We start from the raw sequence: 12224 nt of genomic DNA on the forward strand, positions 1-12224 counted from the left end.
AGGGGAACGAACAGCCAAGGGAGTGCTTCATAACATACATTAATTGGCATTTGATACTGCTATTCACTTAAGGCTGCATTGAAGTGCAAATTAAAAGGTCTGGCAAAATACTGTATTATCTCTTCTTATCAGACAGCATAATGCCAACTATTTAATCAACAGGAAGGTGATCAAGCATTTGCTCTTGATATTGCCAAACAAGATTTACCATCTTTGAATTCAGAAGATGGAGGAGATCTTGGAGAAAATATTCCTGTTATTTCGGGACAGGGAACTGCTGGAGAGAGGCCAGCGAAGGGCAACCAAGATGATTGAGGGATTGGAGCATCTCCCTTATGCAGAAAGGCTGAGAGAGCTGGGACTCTTTAGCCTGGAGAAAAGAAAGCTGAGGGGAGACCTTATTACTACTTACAAATATCTAAAGGGTGGGTTGAAGGAGGATGGAGCCAGACTCTTCTTGGTGGTTCCCAGTGACAGGACGAGGGGCAATGGGTGCAAGTTGGAACATAGGAAGTTCCATTCCAACACACGAAAAAACTTCTTTACAGTTCGGGTGACAGAGCACTGGCACAGGCTGCCCAGGGAGGTTGTGGAGTCCCCTTCTCTGGAGATTTTCAAAACCCGCCCGGATGCAGTCCTGAGTAATGTGCTCTAGGCAATCCTGCTTTAGCAGGGGGCTTGGATTAGATGATCTCTAGAGGTCCAACTCTGAAAATTCTGTGATTCTGTGATTCTGTTATATCAAGTTGACTGCATGTGTATTCTTAATTTTTGTGGTTACAGGCCTGGCTGCTGCCCATAAGCTGCATTTATGTTGCTTTCGATGTTAGTGGCCTTTATTTTTCGTAGCTCTGATAGTGTTCCACATATGGGTCTTTTCCACCTAAACGCAGCAGGCTAGTATGAATGGTTTAGTTTCTTTCTGGGTGCTCACAGTTTAGGCTCCTATTCTTCTGCTCTCTCTTGGTATGAAAATGTCAATACCCCTAATAACCAGGCAAGGCAGTCAGTCAGCGATACCCTTCTCCTGTCTGCCCCATGTAATGCAACTGAGGCCACTTCTTCCCTGCTTAAATATAAACAAAGGTGGAAAGGCTGAGAGATGCTGAGATGAGGGCAAGGTATTATGTGGTAGGTTGAGGAAGTGAATGGTGGAATACGGAGAGTTTATCAGCACTCTGGAGGAAACGGTCATATATTGCTGCTGGGAGCTGGTAGCCAAGAGACTTGAGATTACACAGGAGAAGTTCAAAAAGTACATTGTTAGACTACCTGATAATTTGGACCACTGAAGATCTGAAGCAAACTTTTAATTTTGGGAACTTTATCGTATAGTGGCTGGTTCTCTTTTCCAGGACAGAGGTGCTAGTTCTAGTGTGATGAGATCTTTGTCAAAAGAAGGTACAGACTAGATTCTGGTCTCTTTGCTCCTTCAGGCTGCTCTGGTAATAGGCTGTACAAGAGGAATAGCCACTTGCAAAGGATGTGGCTGCTCTTTTTTACATACAGAAATTTCCAAGTTATTAGATTTGACTTGTTCTATAATGCAAACTAGATTCCAGGTGATTTTTCTTCCAAAGCAGTTAACAGGTTTAAAATTTATCAGTCCTGAAAACCTTTGAGGCCTCTTGAAGAGAGCGCTGTCCAAATGGTCTCAGTGGCAGAGGGATCCTTAGCAGAGACATTAATTGGGCAGTTGAGTATATTGGTCTTTGATGTGTAAAAAGGCTGTCCAAAGCTTTTGAAAAGCAACAGGGAATGAGGGGGTTTAAAGCTAGCATCTACCCTTCAAGTTAAAGTGCAACTTAGTCGATAAAGTCATACTTCTGCTCTTTCAGTGCTCTGCAGTGCGCAACCTTGCCTTATTTTTAAAATGTCCTTCCTTGTAAGAAAAGACACTGTACAGTCAGATTTTTGTAGCTGCATAAAAATTAAGTTCACTTTAGTCTAAGTGAAGTAGGAAATACGCGGTTTTGGAAGGCACTATGTTGCACTGAGACCAGAGGAATTTTCTTTTCCTATTTTCTGATATGTGTGTACATACATGTGTGTAGCATAGGTACGAGGCTGCAGGTGGGCAGTTAACAGACTCCGGCATCTGCCTCCGCACTACAACATAAGCTACATTTTCACTTGACTGTGTTTAATGAGAATATGCTGAGAGACCAATAACACAGGGCAAGAACTTTAGGAACTGGTATATTTACTTTTCCAGAGTGAATTCAGTGTATGTTTTGACAGTGGTGAAATTTTCGAACTGGCAGTATTATTTTCAATTGAGAAAATTTTAATTACAGTGATCAGAAATAGGGTAAATGCTCTAGAAATGTTTTTTAGACTGCTTCTGTAGCAGACCATGAAATAACTCGTGTTTGTCTACTGGATTTGAAAAAAACCCTCACACTTCTATTGTTTATTGGTTGATGTAATGAAGTGTTATCATGAAAGGCTGGTTGTACTTTTTTTAGCATCCAGCAAAACTTCTTTATTGGGTCTTATGATCAAATAGTCTTTCTCAAAGTTATTCAATCTGCGAGTGAGAATAGTATAATCTCTGGAGATACTTTTTACCATCTAGAGTTCAGGAAAGAACCAACTGAATATCATTATAGGGTGAGAAATGTATATTATAGAATTGTCTGTGGAAATGTGTGTGTTAATGCTATATTCTATGAACTGGCAAACGGATCACTGTATATCTTCTCAAATCTAATAGGTAGTAGAGTCTGATGAAGCATTAGAAGATGATGTACCAGATTCCCCTGGGGTGGAAAAACAAGACAAAGAAAAAGAGAAAGAGAATAAAGACTCTAAGAAACTTCGTTGTGAGTTGAAAATTTTCCATTCATTGATTTTAGCAATGCTAATTTTTATTTTTTGCATCTTCAGTATTGTGTGTAAATAGGGAAGAATTCAAAAGGACAGCTAGAAATGAAACTACTCAAGTTTGGAAAAAGGCTTTGATATAGTTCGTTCTACATCTTGGTGCCGGATAGTATATTTTCTTCTGTCTTTTATTAATCATAATTAAAAAAAAAAAGAAAGAAAATAAAAGAAAAAAAATTTAAAAAGGTATCAAATGTCTTTAGCACTTGCTGTATGGCACATGAGAAATAAGAGAAAATAGGCAGTGGTGAAATTGATTATTTTCAAGGTGTTGTTAAATGCACAGAAGTAGTTAGCTTTTACATGTTCAAAACCGATTAGAATTGTTTTACTTGTTTTTTTTCTGTGGTACAGCATCTGTAAATATTTGCACTATTAACTTAAACTGCAATTTCGCTAATTTGCTGATGATGTTATACTGGCTCATTTTGGGAATCCAAACATTTTTAATTACACCTTCAGAATTCTAGAACTGAATTTCTTTCAGCCACAGAAATTTCTTCCTATGCACAGGAATGTATTAATCAGGCAGACTGTTTTCTGTCTTTTATTTCCAGGCCTTATATGTAATTTTCAAGAAAGTATTTCTTTCTTTCAAAGTAGTTAACTTAATGAAAAGTAGTACCGGTTTTGAAATAGGTATTTAAAATTCCACTTCAATTCCATATGTAAGCTACCATTTAGTTGGTTTCACAGGCAGCATTTGATTTTACAAGTTTTTTTTTTGTGACAGGCTGTGTCTTGGTGGTTTGAAAAATGGATGCTATTTACGAGGAGTTCAAGAAAGATAAGGAAAAAAATATGGAGGCGTTGCAAATTTTTTTTTTTTAAATGTTGGTTCCTTGGCAGATAAATGCAATGTTGGTTCTGTGGATATTCATGCTAAATACATTTCTCTCTTTCAGCAGTGAAAGCACCTAGCAATATAGATTCCACAGATCAGAAAAAGACCAAAACGAAGCTCAAGAAGTTTCTTACACGGCGCCCTACGTTACAAGCTGTCCGTGAAAAAGGCTACATTAAGGGTAAATGAACCTTTTTAACAAAGGAAATAACTTGCAAAGCTGAATTTAGTAGTTCATGTGTAAAATGGGGTTAAAATGGTCCAGTTTTAGAGTAAAACACATGTATATATCTGGTTTAACAAAAGTCGTGGATGTATAGTGGAACTGGTGATTGATTGTTATTCTTCTGAGCAGTGCTATTAGCCACTAAACTTCGTGGAGCATGTCCTCTCCTTCAGCTCATTACTGGCCAAACTGCAGTGAAAATGGAGGGCTCAAGAGCCTGTTTGGACTTGGAATGCTTCTTAGCTAGAGAATCCATTTGGTCTGCTGTTCTGAGCTGGAAACTTCAGATAGCTATTAATCAATTGTGCATACAAGGGAAAAAGTCGTCCTTTGGGTACAGAGCTGAATGCATGTGTGCATCTGTTTCACAAGGGTATTTTAGTCTGAGTGGAACCAGACCAACCACGTGCCATCGCATAGGAAATGAAGTATCTAGGCAAACCAGGATGAGGCTAAAGGAATCTTAACTTAAACATCTTTTTTCGATAATCTTCTTTGAATGTATACATTTTTTAAATTGTTTCACAAACAATGAGTCTTACAGATACTGTTGAATCAAACTTCTGAAAGAATTGATAATTTAATATATACTTCCATTTGTCACACTTGTAGAAACTTTGAAAGAACAGTATTTGCACAGGTTTAAGTTAATGTGTTTGTGTAAATTATTGACTTCGTACCCACTGTAAAACTTTATTTATTTGCATGCTTTAGCAGGACTTGTAGGTGGTGTTCTACTAGGGTCCAAATAACATATGGGTAGGCAAATATCAGACCAAATCCTACTGCGATTTGCCTAACTACATACTTTAACAGGCGTGCTTCTGTTGCATGTGGCGTTTGATATATTTGTGTATCTGCAAATATAATTTAACTGTAAATGATGAAATTTTTGTTTGGGATAAGGAGGCATTATTCCCAGACTTTGACGTTTTGCTCTGCTTTACAGCTTAGTATTCATGTCATGCCTCAGTGACGTAACTTCTGACATTAGCAACAGTGAATGCTGAGCCAAGTTTAATTTGTACACATGCGTGCTGATGGTTGGATTTTTAATAAAGACGTTAAGGAATGGAGAGTTTGTTTTTATTTAAAAGCATGGTGTAAATTTTTAAAGTTGGTTCTGCACTGTACAGTTTTACATTTACTGTATGAATGAAAAATACAGAAGTCTTTATTTAAAAGCCCAGTGTACTTTGGTGGCTGCTACAGAACAAGCTTAGTAAACAGAAAACTTGGCAAACCCAGTATAAGCATAAAAAATAATGTAAAGTTCTAGGGGAAAAAAAACAAAACCAAACCACTTCAAACAGCATGCACTAAGCAGAGAAGTAACTGTGCTAAAGTTTTGTTACATGGAAAAACAAAATTACAAAAGTTACTTTAAGATGGGAAGAAAAAAGTAATTACTGTACATGTGGAAATTATTGAAGTCAGAGGCAATTGTAGCAAAGCAATTTGTTACACACTGTTATTTTCTTGTGCTACCTAATCTGCGTTGCTTTACCTGCTACAGCTGCATGCTAGCCTGGCTTTCTACTGCGTGGGCTTTTTCAATCCCTTGCTACTGATTCTGCTTATACAACTGGCTGCGTGAGTAGCAGCAGCGGGACTGAGGTGTTTTGGGGCAACAGCCTTGTACGCATACAGCTAATAATACCTTTATATGCCAGTTTTCATACTGTATGATTGGTTTGTTGTGCTGTTTGGGTTTCCCAAAGCACTATTCAGATGCAAGTGTTGTTAATGAATCTGCTTAAATTACTAAAGGTGAAAAACGGGCTAGATGCTGTGGATGATGCAAATGCAAGAGCAGTTTCTCTCTTGCATAAGCTCTGAAGTAGTATCTACTAGATACTCTGAAGACAGCCACTTTACATACCTTATTTAACAGGTTAACCCCCCCCCCCCCAACTTTCATCCCTTTAAGAGTGTGAGCTTTGCCTCTCTATCTCAAGACCCTATCGAGATCCTCTATGTCAGATGCAAGTCTCATGCATCTGAACAGGGGAGGGAGGCATCTTTGATGAAAACCGTAGAAATGGGTCTGAGGGATTTTGGTGATAACATAACCTGAACAAGAGGAGTTAACGTGTTGCTGAAATACACAAAGTCTGCCCAAGCTGAATTTCATCTTTGCTCCACTTTATGATAGAAAACACTCCCTCTGGATTGTGGAGTTTTGAAAACAAGATTCAAAATAACCTTTGCCCATAAGTATCTGTATTTAGAGTCCAACCTTGCAGCCACGTTGATTATGTGTAGTCATACTTGCTTCCATTCAGAGCTCTGTGATATACAGGTCTGTCATTTACAAATGCATGTCAGAACTCAAAAATGTTAGAAGTTAAAGACACTATGTGAAAGTAAATTAATATGTAATGCTGGGTTAAACAGTAGGAGCAATGAAAGATGAAATTTTACAGGGTTTTTCCCCAAGCAATGCCAAAAGCTTTCATTTTGGTTAGTTCAGATTTTTAACAAAGATTACAGTAAATGTATTTTGAACTCAGAACACGAATGGAGTGTAACAGGGCCATTTGACTCCTTTAAATTTCTCATTACAGTAATGACTATGAGACTCTTACAAGTATCTCCTGATGGATTAAAATGATTTCAGTAGCAAAAGTTCCTTACTCAGAGACTCACGTTTGTGTAACTGCCGACATTCTTTCTTACGGGGAGCTTTTTCTTGCTGGGAGCTGCTGAGAGCTCTTTTCAAAACTTTCCTGTTTTCACTCTAATACTGTGACAATTGTATCCAGTAGTCTTTGCCCTTTGTAGAGGTTTGTTTTAACCTGAACTAGTTCTGTCACTTGAGTCCTGTTCCACTGTAAATCAGTCTCTTTACTTGGTTCCAGATCAAGTGTTTGGTTCCAATCTCACCAGCTTGTGTCAAAGAGAAAACAGCACGGTGCCAAAGTTCGTGAAGCTGTGCATTGAGCATGTTGAGGAACATGGTATGGTTGAAGTTTTTTGTTTCCGAATCTCTCTTGCTCACCCCACTTACCTAATTTTGAACGTTTTAATCCTTAAAATGCTCTAGAGTTATTTGGGGAAAATAATCTGAAACTTGTATCTGTAGTAAGCAATGAGTTTTCAAGAGGGGAAGGGGGAGGGGAGGTAGGTGGGATCCAAAATGGGGAGAGGGGGATGAAATCTTAGATCTGAGAAACTAATCTGCTTCGGTATATTTCAAGCTGAGGAGAAGGCAGGACAGCCTCCTGGCAGCAAGGCTCTAAGGAAAGAGCGATTACAAGAAGTAATAATAATAAGTAATAAGTAATATGAGAGCCCATCCAGTTTTTTTCAGATGAAAAGAGAGAGACTGTCAAAACGCAACCATTCATTTTTTTTTGAAGGTTTAAGCATGCTAACAATCATTTGTATTAAAACTTCCTTGAAACAAACTTCTAGGAAAAAGTTACGTTCCTGCTCTGTATGTGTATATGTGTTGACTGCCAGAAGACAACTCTTCTCAGTTTGATGCCCTTCAGCCAGTTACACTGATCACTATGTGAGGTTTTATGCAATTCTAGAGATTATTGGTGTGCACATATTGACTCAATTTTTGTTTGCTTTCATTGAAAATAAGTCTCTCCTATCTAATAACTGAGAAAATTGAGTGTTTGAAAGCTACATGTGACATTCTGGGTTGTCTGATGTAAAGGACATCTTCACATGGTTGTTGGAAATATGTTGGTTGTGACTTCTGACTCGGCTGTAGCCTATGCTGGTTTTCTTGCTTGTTTCTTGCTGTTGTCATTGCCCTATCTCTTGGAAAAGATGACTGAGAGGGGATTATGGAATCTCCATAATCATCATTCAAATACATGCCAGTCTGTTAATCTGGGAACATTCTCTTGAAAATCAGGGTAAGTGGTACAGGGGAATACTATGTGTGAATTTTAAGGCATCTTCTATGGGAACTTGGTTTAGGATTTTGTTGCAGCCTGTAGTCCTCTTTCAATGCTGCTATCTTACGGCGTGGGAGGGGAAAAATAACTGCTTCCATTGCCTTATTCAGGTTCAACAAATGGCCACCTTGCTTGTAACAGCAGGCTTTATTCCATTTGTGATCTGCAGTTTGTGAGAAAGGGGTTATTTTGCTTTATTCCTTTTTTTTTATTTCTTTTTTATTTTAAAGACAGGACTGCAGTGAAGATAGTGGTGAAGTTTTCCTTTTTTAAATACCTGAGGGGAAGCTGACAGAAATGAACAGCTTTTTTTCCCCACTTCTCCAACTCTTCTTCCTACTGCCAATACACTTCAAATCAGTTCTTTCTGTAAAGGAATGACTAGTGGATTATGGGGAAAAGGGATATGTCAGATGGTGCTGGTAACTGTGCTGTGTTGCATCAGACAACTCCTTGAGGAGCTACAGGGACTTGCAGGTATTCTGGCAACACTCACCCCTCTCAGTGGCACTGACTCACATGCTGCATTCAAGTGGCATTTCAATTAAATTCTTTACCTCCTAATCACTTCTGAGTAACTGCAGTAGCAACCACAGAGACACAGTTTTCTTTTCTGGTTGAGTGTCCAGTACTGTAAAGGCAAGGGCTACCCATTTGAGTTTTGTAGGCTGCTGGGTAGTGATGAGTGTGCATGCACATTGTTCCTTCTCCATGCAAACCTGGTCACTTGACAACTTTTGAGATGCTCTCTATGCATGACTTGATTTGATTTTTCTTAACCATACATTAAAAACATTGAATATTCACAGAATACTTGGTTCTTGCATGTTGGACTCCTGTATACCCCTGCCCACTCACCAAGAGCATCTTAGACGAGACACCTAGTCTCATGGGGGAAACTTGGAGCTATTGCCTCATTACTACTGTTCTCCTGCGTAGGAAGTTTTGGAGATTATTTTGAGCTTGATGCTACCAAACCTGTGTCATCAAACCAAAGCTCCTCTGATATGCCCTGCCCATCAAAAAAGCTAGTTTAACTTCTTTTTTTTCTTGTTGTTGTTGGTTTTTTTTGTTGAACCAAGTGTTCTTTGTTACAAGGTGGGTTTCTTTTGTTTTCAATTTTGCTGAGTAGACATATAAAGAAGCAGTCTAATGATTGCAGAATTCATACATGTATAAGGTATTAAAATGGATTTATCCCTTTGTTTTAGGATTAGATGTTGATGGCTTATACCGAGTTAGTGGCAATCTTGCAGTGATACAGAAGCTAAGATTTGCAGTCAATCATGGTAAGCTTCCTTCAACAGTATTACAATTGTGTATTGTTGAAGAATAGAAATTGTCAGATTGTTGAAGTTCATAGAAAGCTCAGGAAAAAAAAATTCTTAGTGTGTAACTGCAGTCTTTCATGAGAAATTATTGTAATCTTCAAAGTAAATTTACTTCCAAATTGCAGAATTTAGTGTGCAATATACATAATTTGAAAAACCTGGCATCCTGGAGGTTTGGTCTTATGTGGAGCATAGAGGAATTGCTAAAACGTAATTCTAAAGAAAGATAGTAATAGAATTTGGGGGAGGGGAATTATTTCAAACAAAGTAACTTGATACCTCATGAAAAAACAGAAAGCACATTAAGCTTCTACTAGCTTTAAACTTGTAAGGTAACGCTTCTTAGTGAGATTTCCTACTCGCTTTTAGTGTGGGGGTGCTTGGCTCCTCTTCACCATATTCTCTACAAAACCCTTTCATGTGGCTCTGTCAGTGGTCTGTTCAGTGGGAATCAGTAGGCGGCTCGCAGCTACGAAGAGGGCAGTAGCCCATCTGCAATCTCACCTCTCATTTCCCGATCGACAGGGTCTAACAGTGAATTTTGTGTTATGTCAGCAGCTCCTGTTCCTCTCTGGAAGATGCCCTTGGTGTAGGGGAGCTGCCTGTAGTGCAGTAAGCAGAGTTTGGACATCTCTCTCTGTAGTGGTTGAGGTTTTTGTGTATGCCCTTTTACACTGCTGCAGCTCTGTATCCCAGCAGAGAATGGGCTAAAGTGGAGTAAGACTATTTGCTGCTTTAAAAGCAATAACTACAGAAGAGTAGTTGAGTTTATTTAAAAAAAAAAAAAGCTTTTATAGTTAAACTATTAACATTAATTATTCATTTTTTTCTCTCTCAGATGAGAAACTAGACTTGAATGACAGTAAATGGGAAGATATACATGTCATCACAGGAGCTCTAAAGATGTTTTTCAGAGAATTGCCAGAGCCGCTGTTCACTTATAATCACTTCAATGACTTTGTCAATGCAATTAGTAAGTCTGGAAAACACGCGTGTGCTTTTTGGATAAGTTCTGCTCACTATGTACAATTCATGTAATTATTTGAAAGTAAACAGAATGTTTCGGTTATGAAGGTCTGTAAGGCTGACCTACAACTGCCTGTCAGTAATGCACGGTTCGGTCAGGAGGTGGCAGTATTTTATCTCATATTAGCACTGCAAAACGTTTTGCTTTTATTCCCAGTCTGTTAAATTTTGGGCTAAAGTTTTAAACAAAAATATTGAATTTTTGTTTCTATACCTTATCCTTTTGCAGAACAAGAACCAAGGCAGCGCGTCCATGCTGTTAAAGATTTAATCAAACAGTTGCCAAAACCAAATCAGGACACCATGCAGGTACTCTTTAGACACCTGAAGAGGTAAGTAGCAGAAAGAAAGGCTTTGTATTGCTGATCCTCCCTTAAAGCTAAATAATCCAATTAAAAGTACAAAGTGACTGTTTCCATTGCATTTTTCTTGCCTATATTGGACTTGATGAAAAGAATGTATCAGTCTGTATTTAAAGCTTGCAGAGCACCAAACAGACTTTAGACAGTATGTGTCGTAGTTGTGATGTTTATTGCCAGGTCCTTACATTTAAGGAATTGTGAGAGGATCAGGATTAGCACTTCAAAACAAAACTCTTCCATAGAGAGGGGAATCACAGCAGCTGTATGTCCTAATAACAAGACTATTCATTAAATAAATACTGTGAATAGCCATTTGCTTAGGACTGTGTCTTTTTCCTGTCATCCTCTTACTCTATCACTGATAAGTCTCTTTTTTTTGTGTATTTTTTTCCCTTTCAGAGTTGTAGAAAATGGAGAAAAGAACCGAATGACCTATCAAAGCGTAGCAATAGTTTTTGGTCCAACATTATTAAAACCAGAGAAAGAGACTGGTAACATAGCAGTCCACACAGTATACCAGAATCAGATTGTAGAATTAATTCTACTGGAATTGAATTCCATCTTTGGACGCTGACATTTTTCTTGGAATAGAAACTGGAAGTGATGGGTTGGCAGCAGTACTCCATCAGAAGGAAAATTTCTCACTGTACATGATGGATTATGTTTGTGGACCAAGCAGCAACTTGTTTTTTGCACTTTTGGGGAGGGGAGAAACAGGAGAAATGTTTGACCACTTTAATGCGAATTAAAGACAACACTTTGGATTTCTTTGAGAAGTTCAATGTAAAAAAGTGAATCGAGAAGTTTATAGTTTGCTTTTTTTAAAGTAGCGTTGGAAAAATGTAATATAGGTTCATACACTGGATTTCTTGGAGAGTAAAGGTATTAATCTTAAACTGGATAATCTGGAATTTAATCTTAAAATTCTTCCACTTGCTAGGGAAAAGTCCTACCAACTGGTATGGAAAAATTCAGTGAAGTTACATCTTAAGCTTGTGTATTACAACCTACTCAGATCTGTATGACACTTTCCAAGGGGTTTCTGCATGCAGTGGCTGTCTTAAACTTGTGCTAACAGTTTGGTTTAGTTATTCAAATCTAATTCCTCAACTTGATATCTGCTGTCCTTTTTCTTTTTTTTTCCTCCCTTTTTCTTTCTTTTTTTCTTTCTTTCCTTTTTTTCCCCAGCAACCATTCTGCAATTTCTTAGTTGCTTTATGGAACAGCACACTATTTCAAACACTGAGCTTGTAAGAATATCCAGCAATGGATATTTGTCTTGTGGCATAACAGACGTCATATTTAATAAACACGTTCATTTTTTTTCAGGGTATTTCCAGAGCTAAGTTTTGTGTTATACTGATTTAAAGCTAAAATCCTAAGTAAATACCAACTGTAACACTGTATTGAGTACTTGGTATAATGCTGTGGTAGTGGAAATTTCTAGATGTAAATACAGGCTCTCCTTTTGATTCTTGTATATAATTCAGTTCCTGTATAGTTTAAGAACACGTTAGTCACACATTTCTAATCCTGGGTAGATTAGCTACAGTAGCATAATGTTTCCAGTGGACGCCTGGGTTTCAGCAGGGAAACAGGTTATGGGGAGGGAGGGGGAACCTAACTGTGTGC

At 38.1% G+C, this 12224-nt stretch overlaps 1 protein-coding gene across 1 annotated transcript in view; it reads left to right on the forward strand.

Annotated features, from left to right (window-relative positions):
• ARHGAP12 (Rho GTPase activating protein 12) overlaps positions 1-11450 on the forward strand; it is a 74597-nt gene extending 63147 nt beyond the window's left edge. The window contains exons 14-20 of the mRNA XM_009895108.1: positions 2717-2825; positions 3792-3911; positions 6818-6916; positions 9085-9162; positions 10043-10177; positions 10460-10562; positions 10992-11450. Coding sequence (XP_009893410.1) covers positions 2717-2825; positions 3792-3911; positions 6818-6916; positions 9085-9162; positions 10043-10177; positions 10460-10562; positions 10992-11166 — 819 coding nt within the window. The 3' untranslated portion in view covers positions 11167-11450. The remainder of the gene's footprint in view (positions 1-2716; positions 2826-3791; positions 3912-6817; positions 6917-9084; positions 9163-10042; positions 10178-10459; positions 10563-10991) is intronic.
• The last annotated feature ends 774 nt before the right edge of the window (positions 11451-12224 follow it).

The sequence above is a fragment of the Charadrius vociferus genome, unplaced genomic scaffold (assembly GCF_000708025.1).
Source record: "Charadrius vociferus isolate BGI_N301 unplaced genomic scaffold, ASM70802v2 scaffold61, whole genome shotgun sequence".
NCBI classification, from domain to species: domain Eukaryota; kingdom Metazoa; phylum Chordata; class Aves; order Charadriiformes; family Charadriidae; genus Charadrius; species Charadrius vociferus.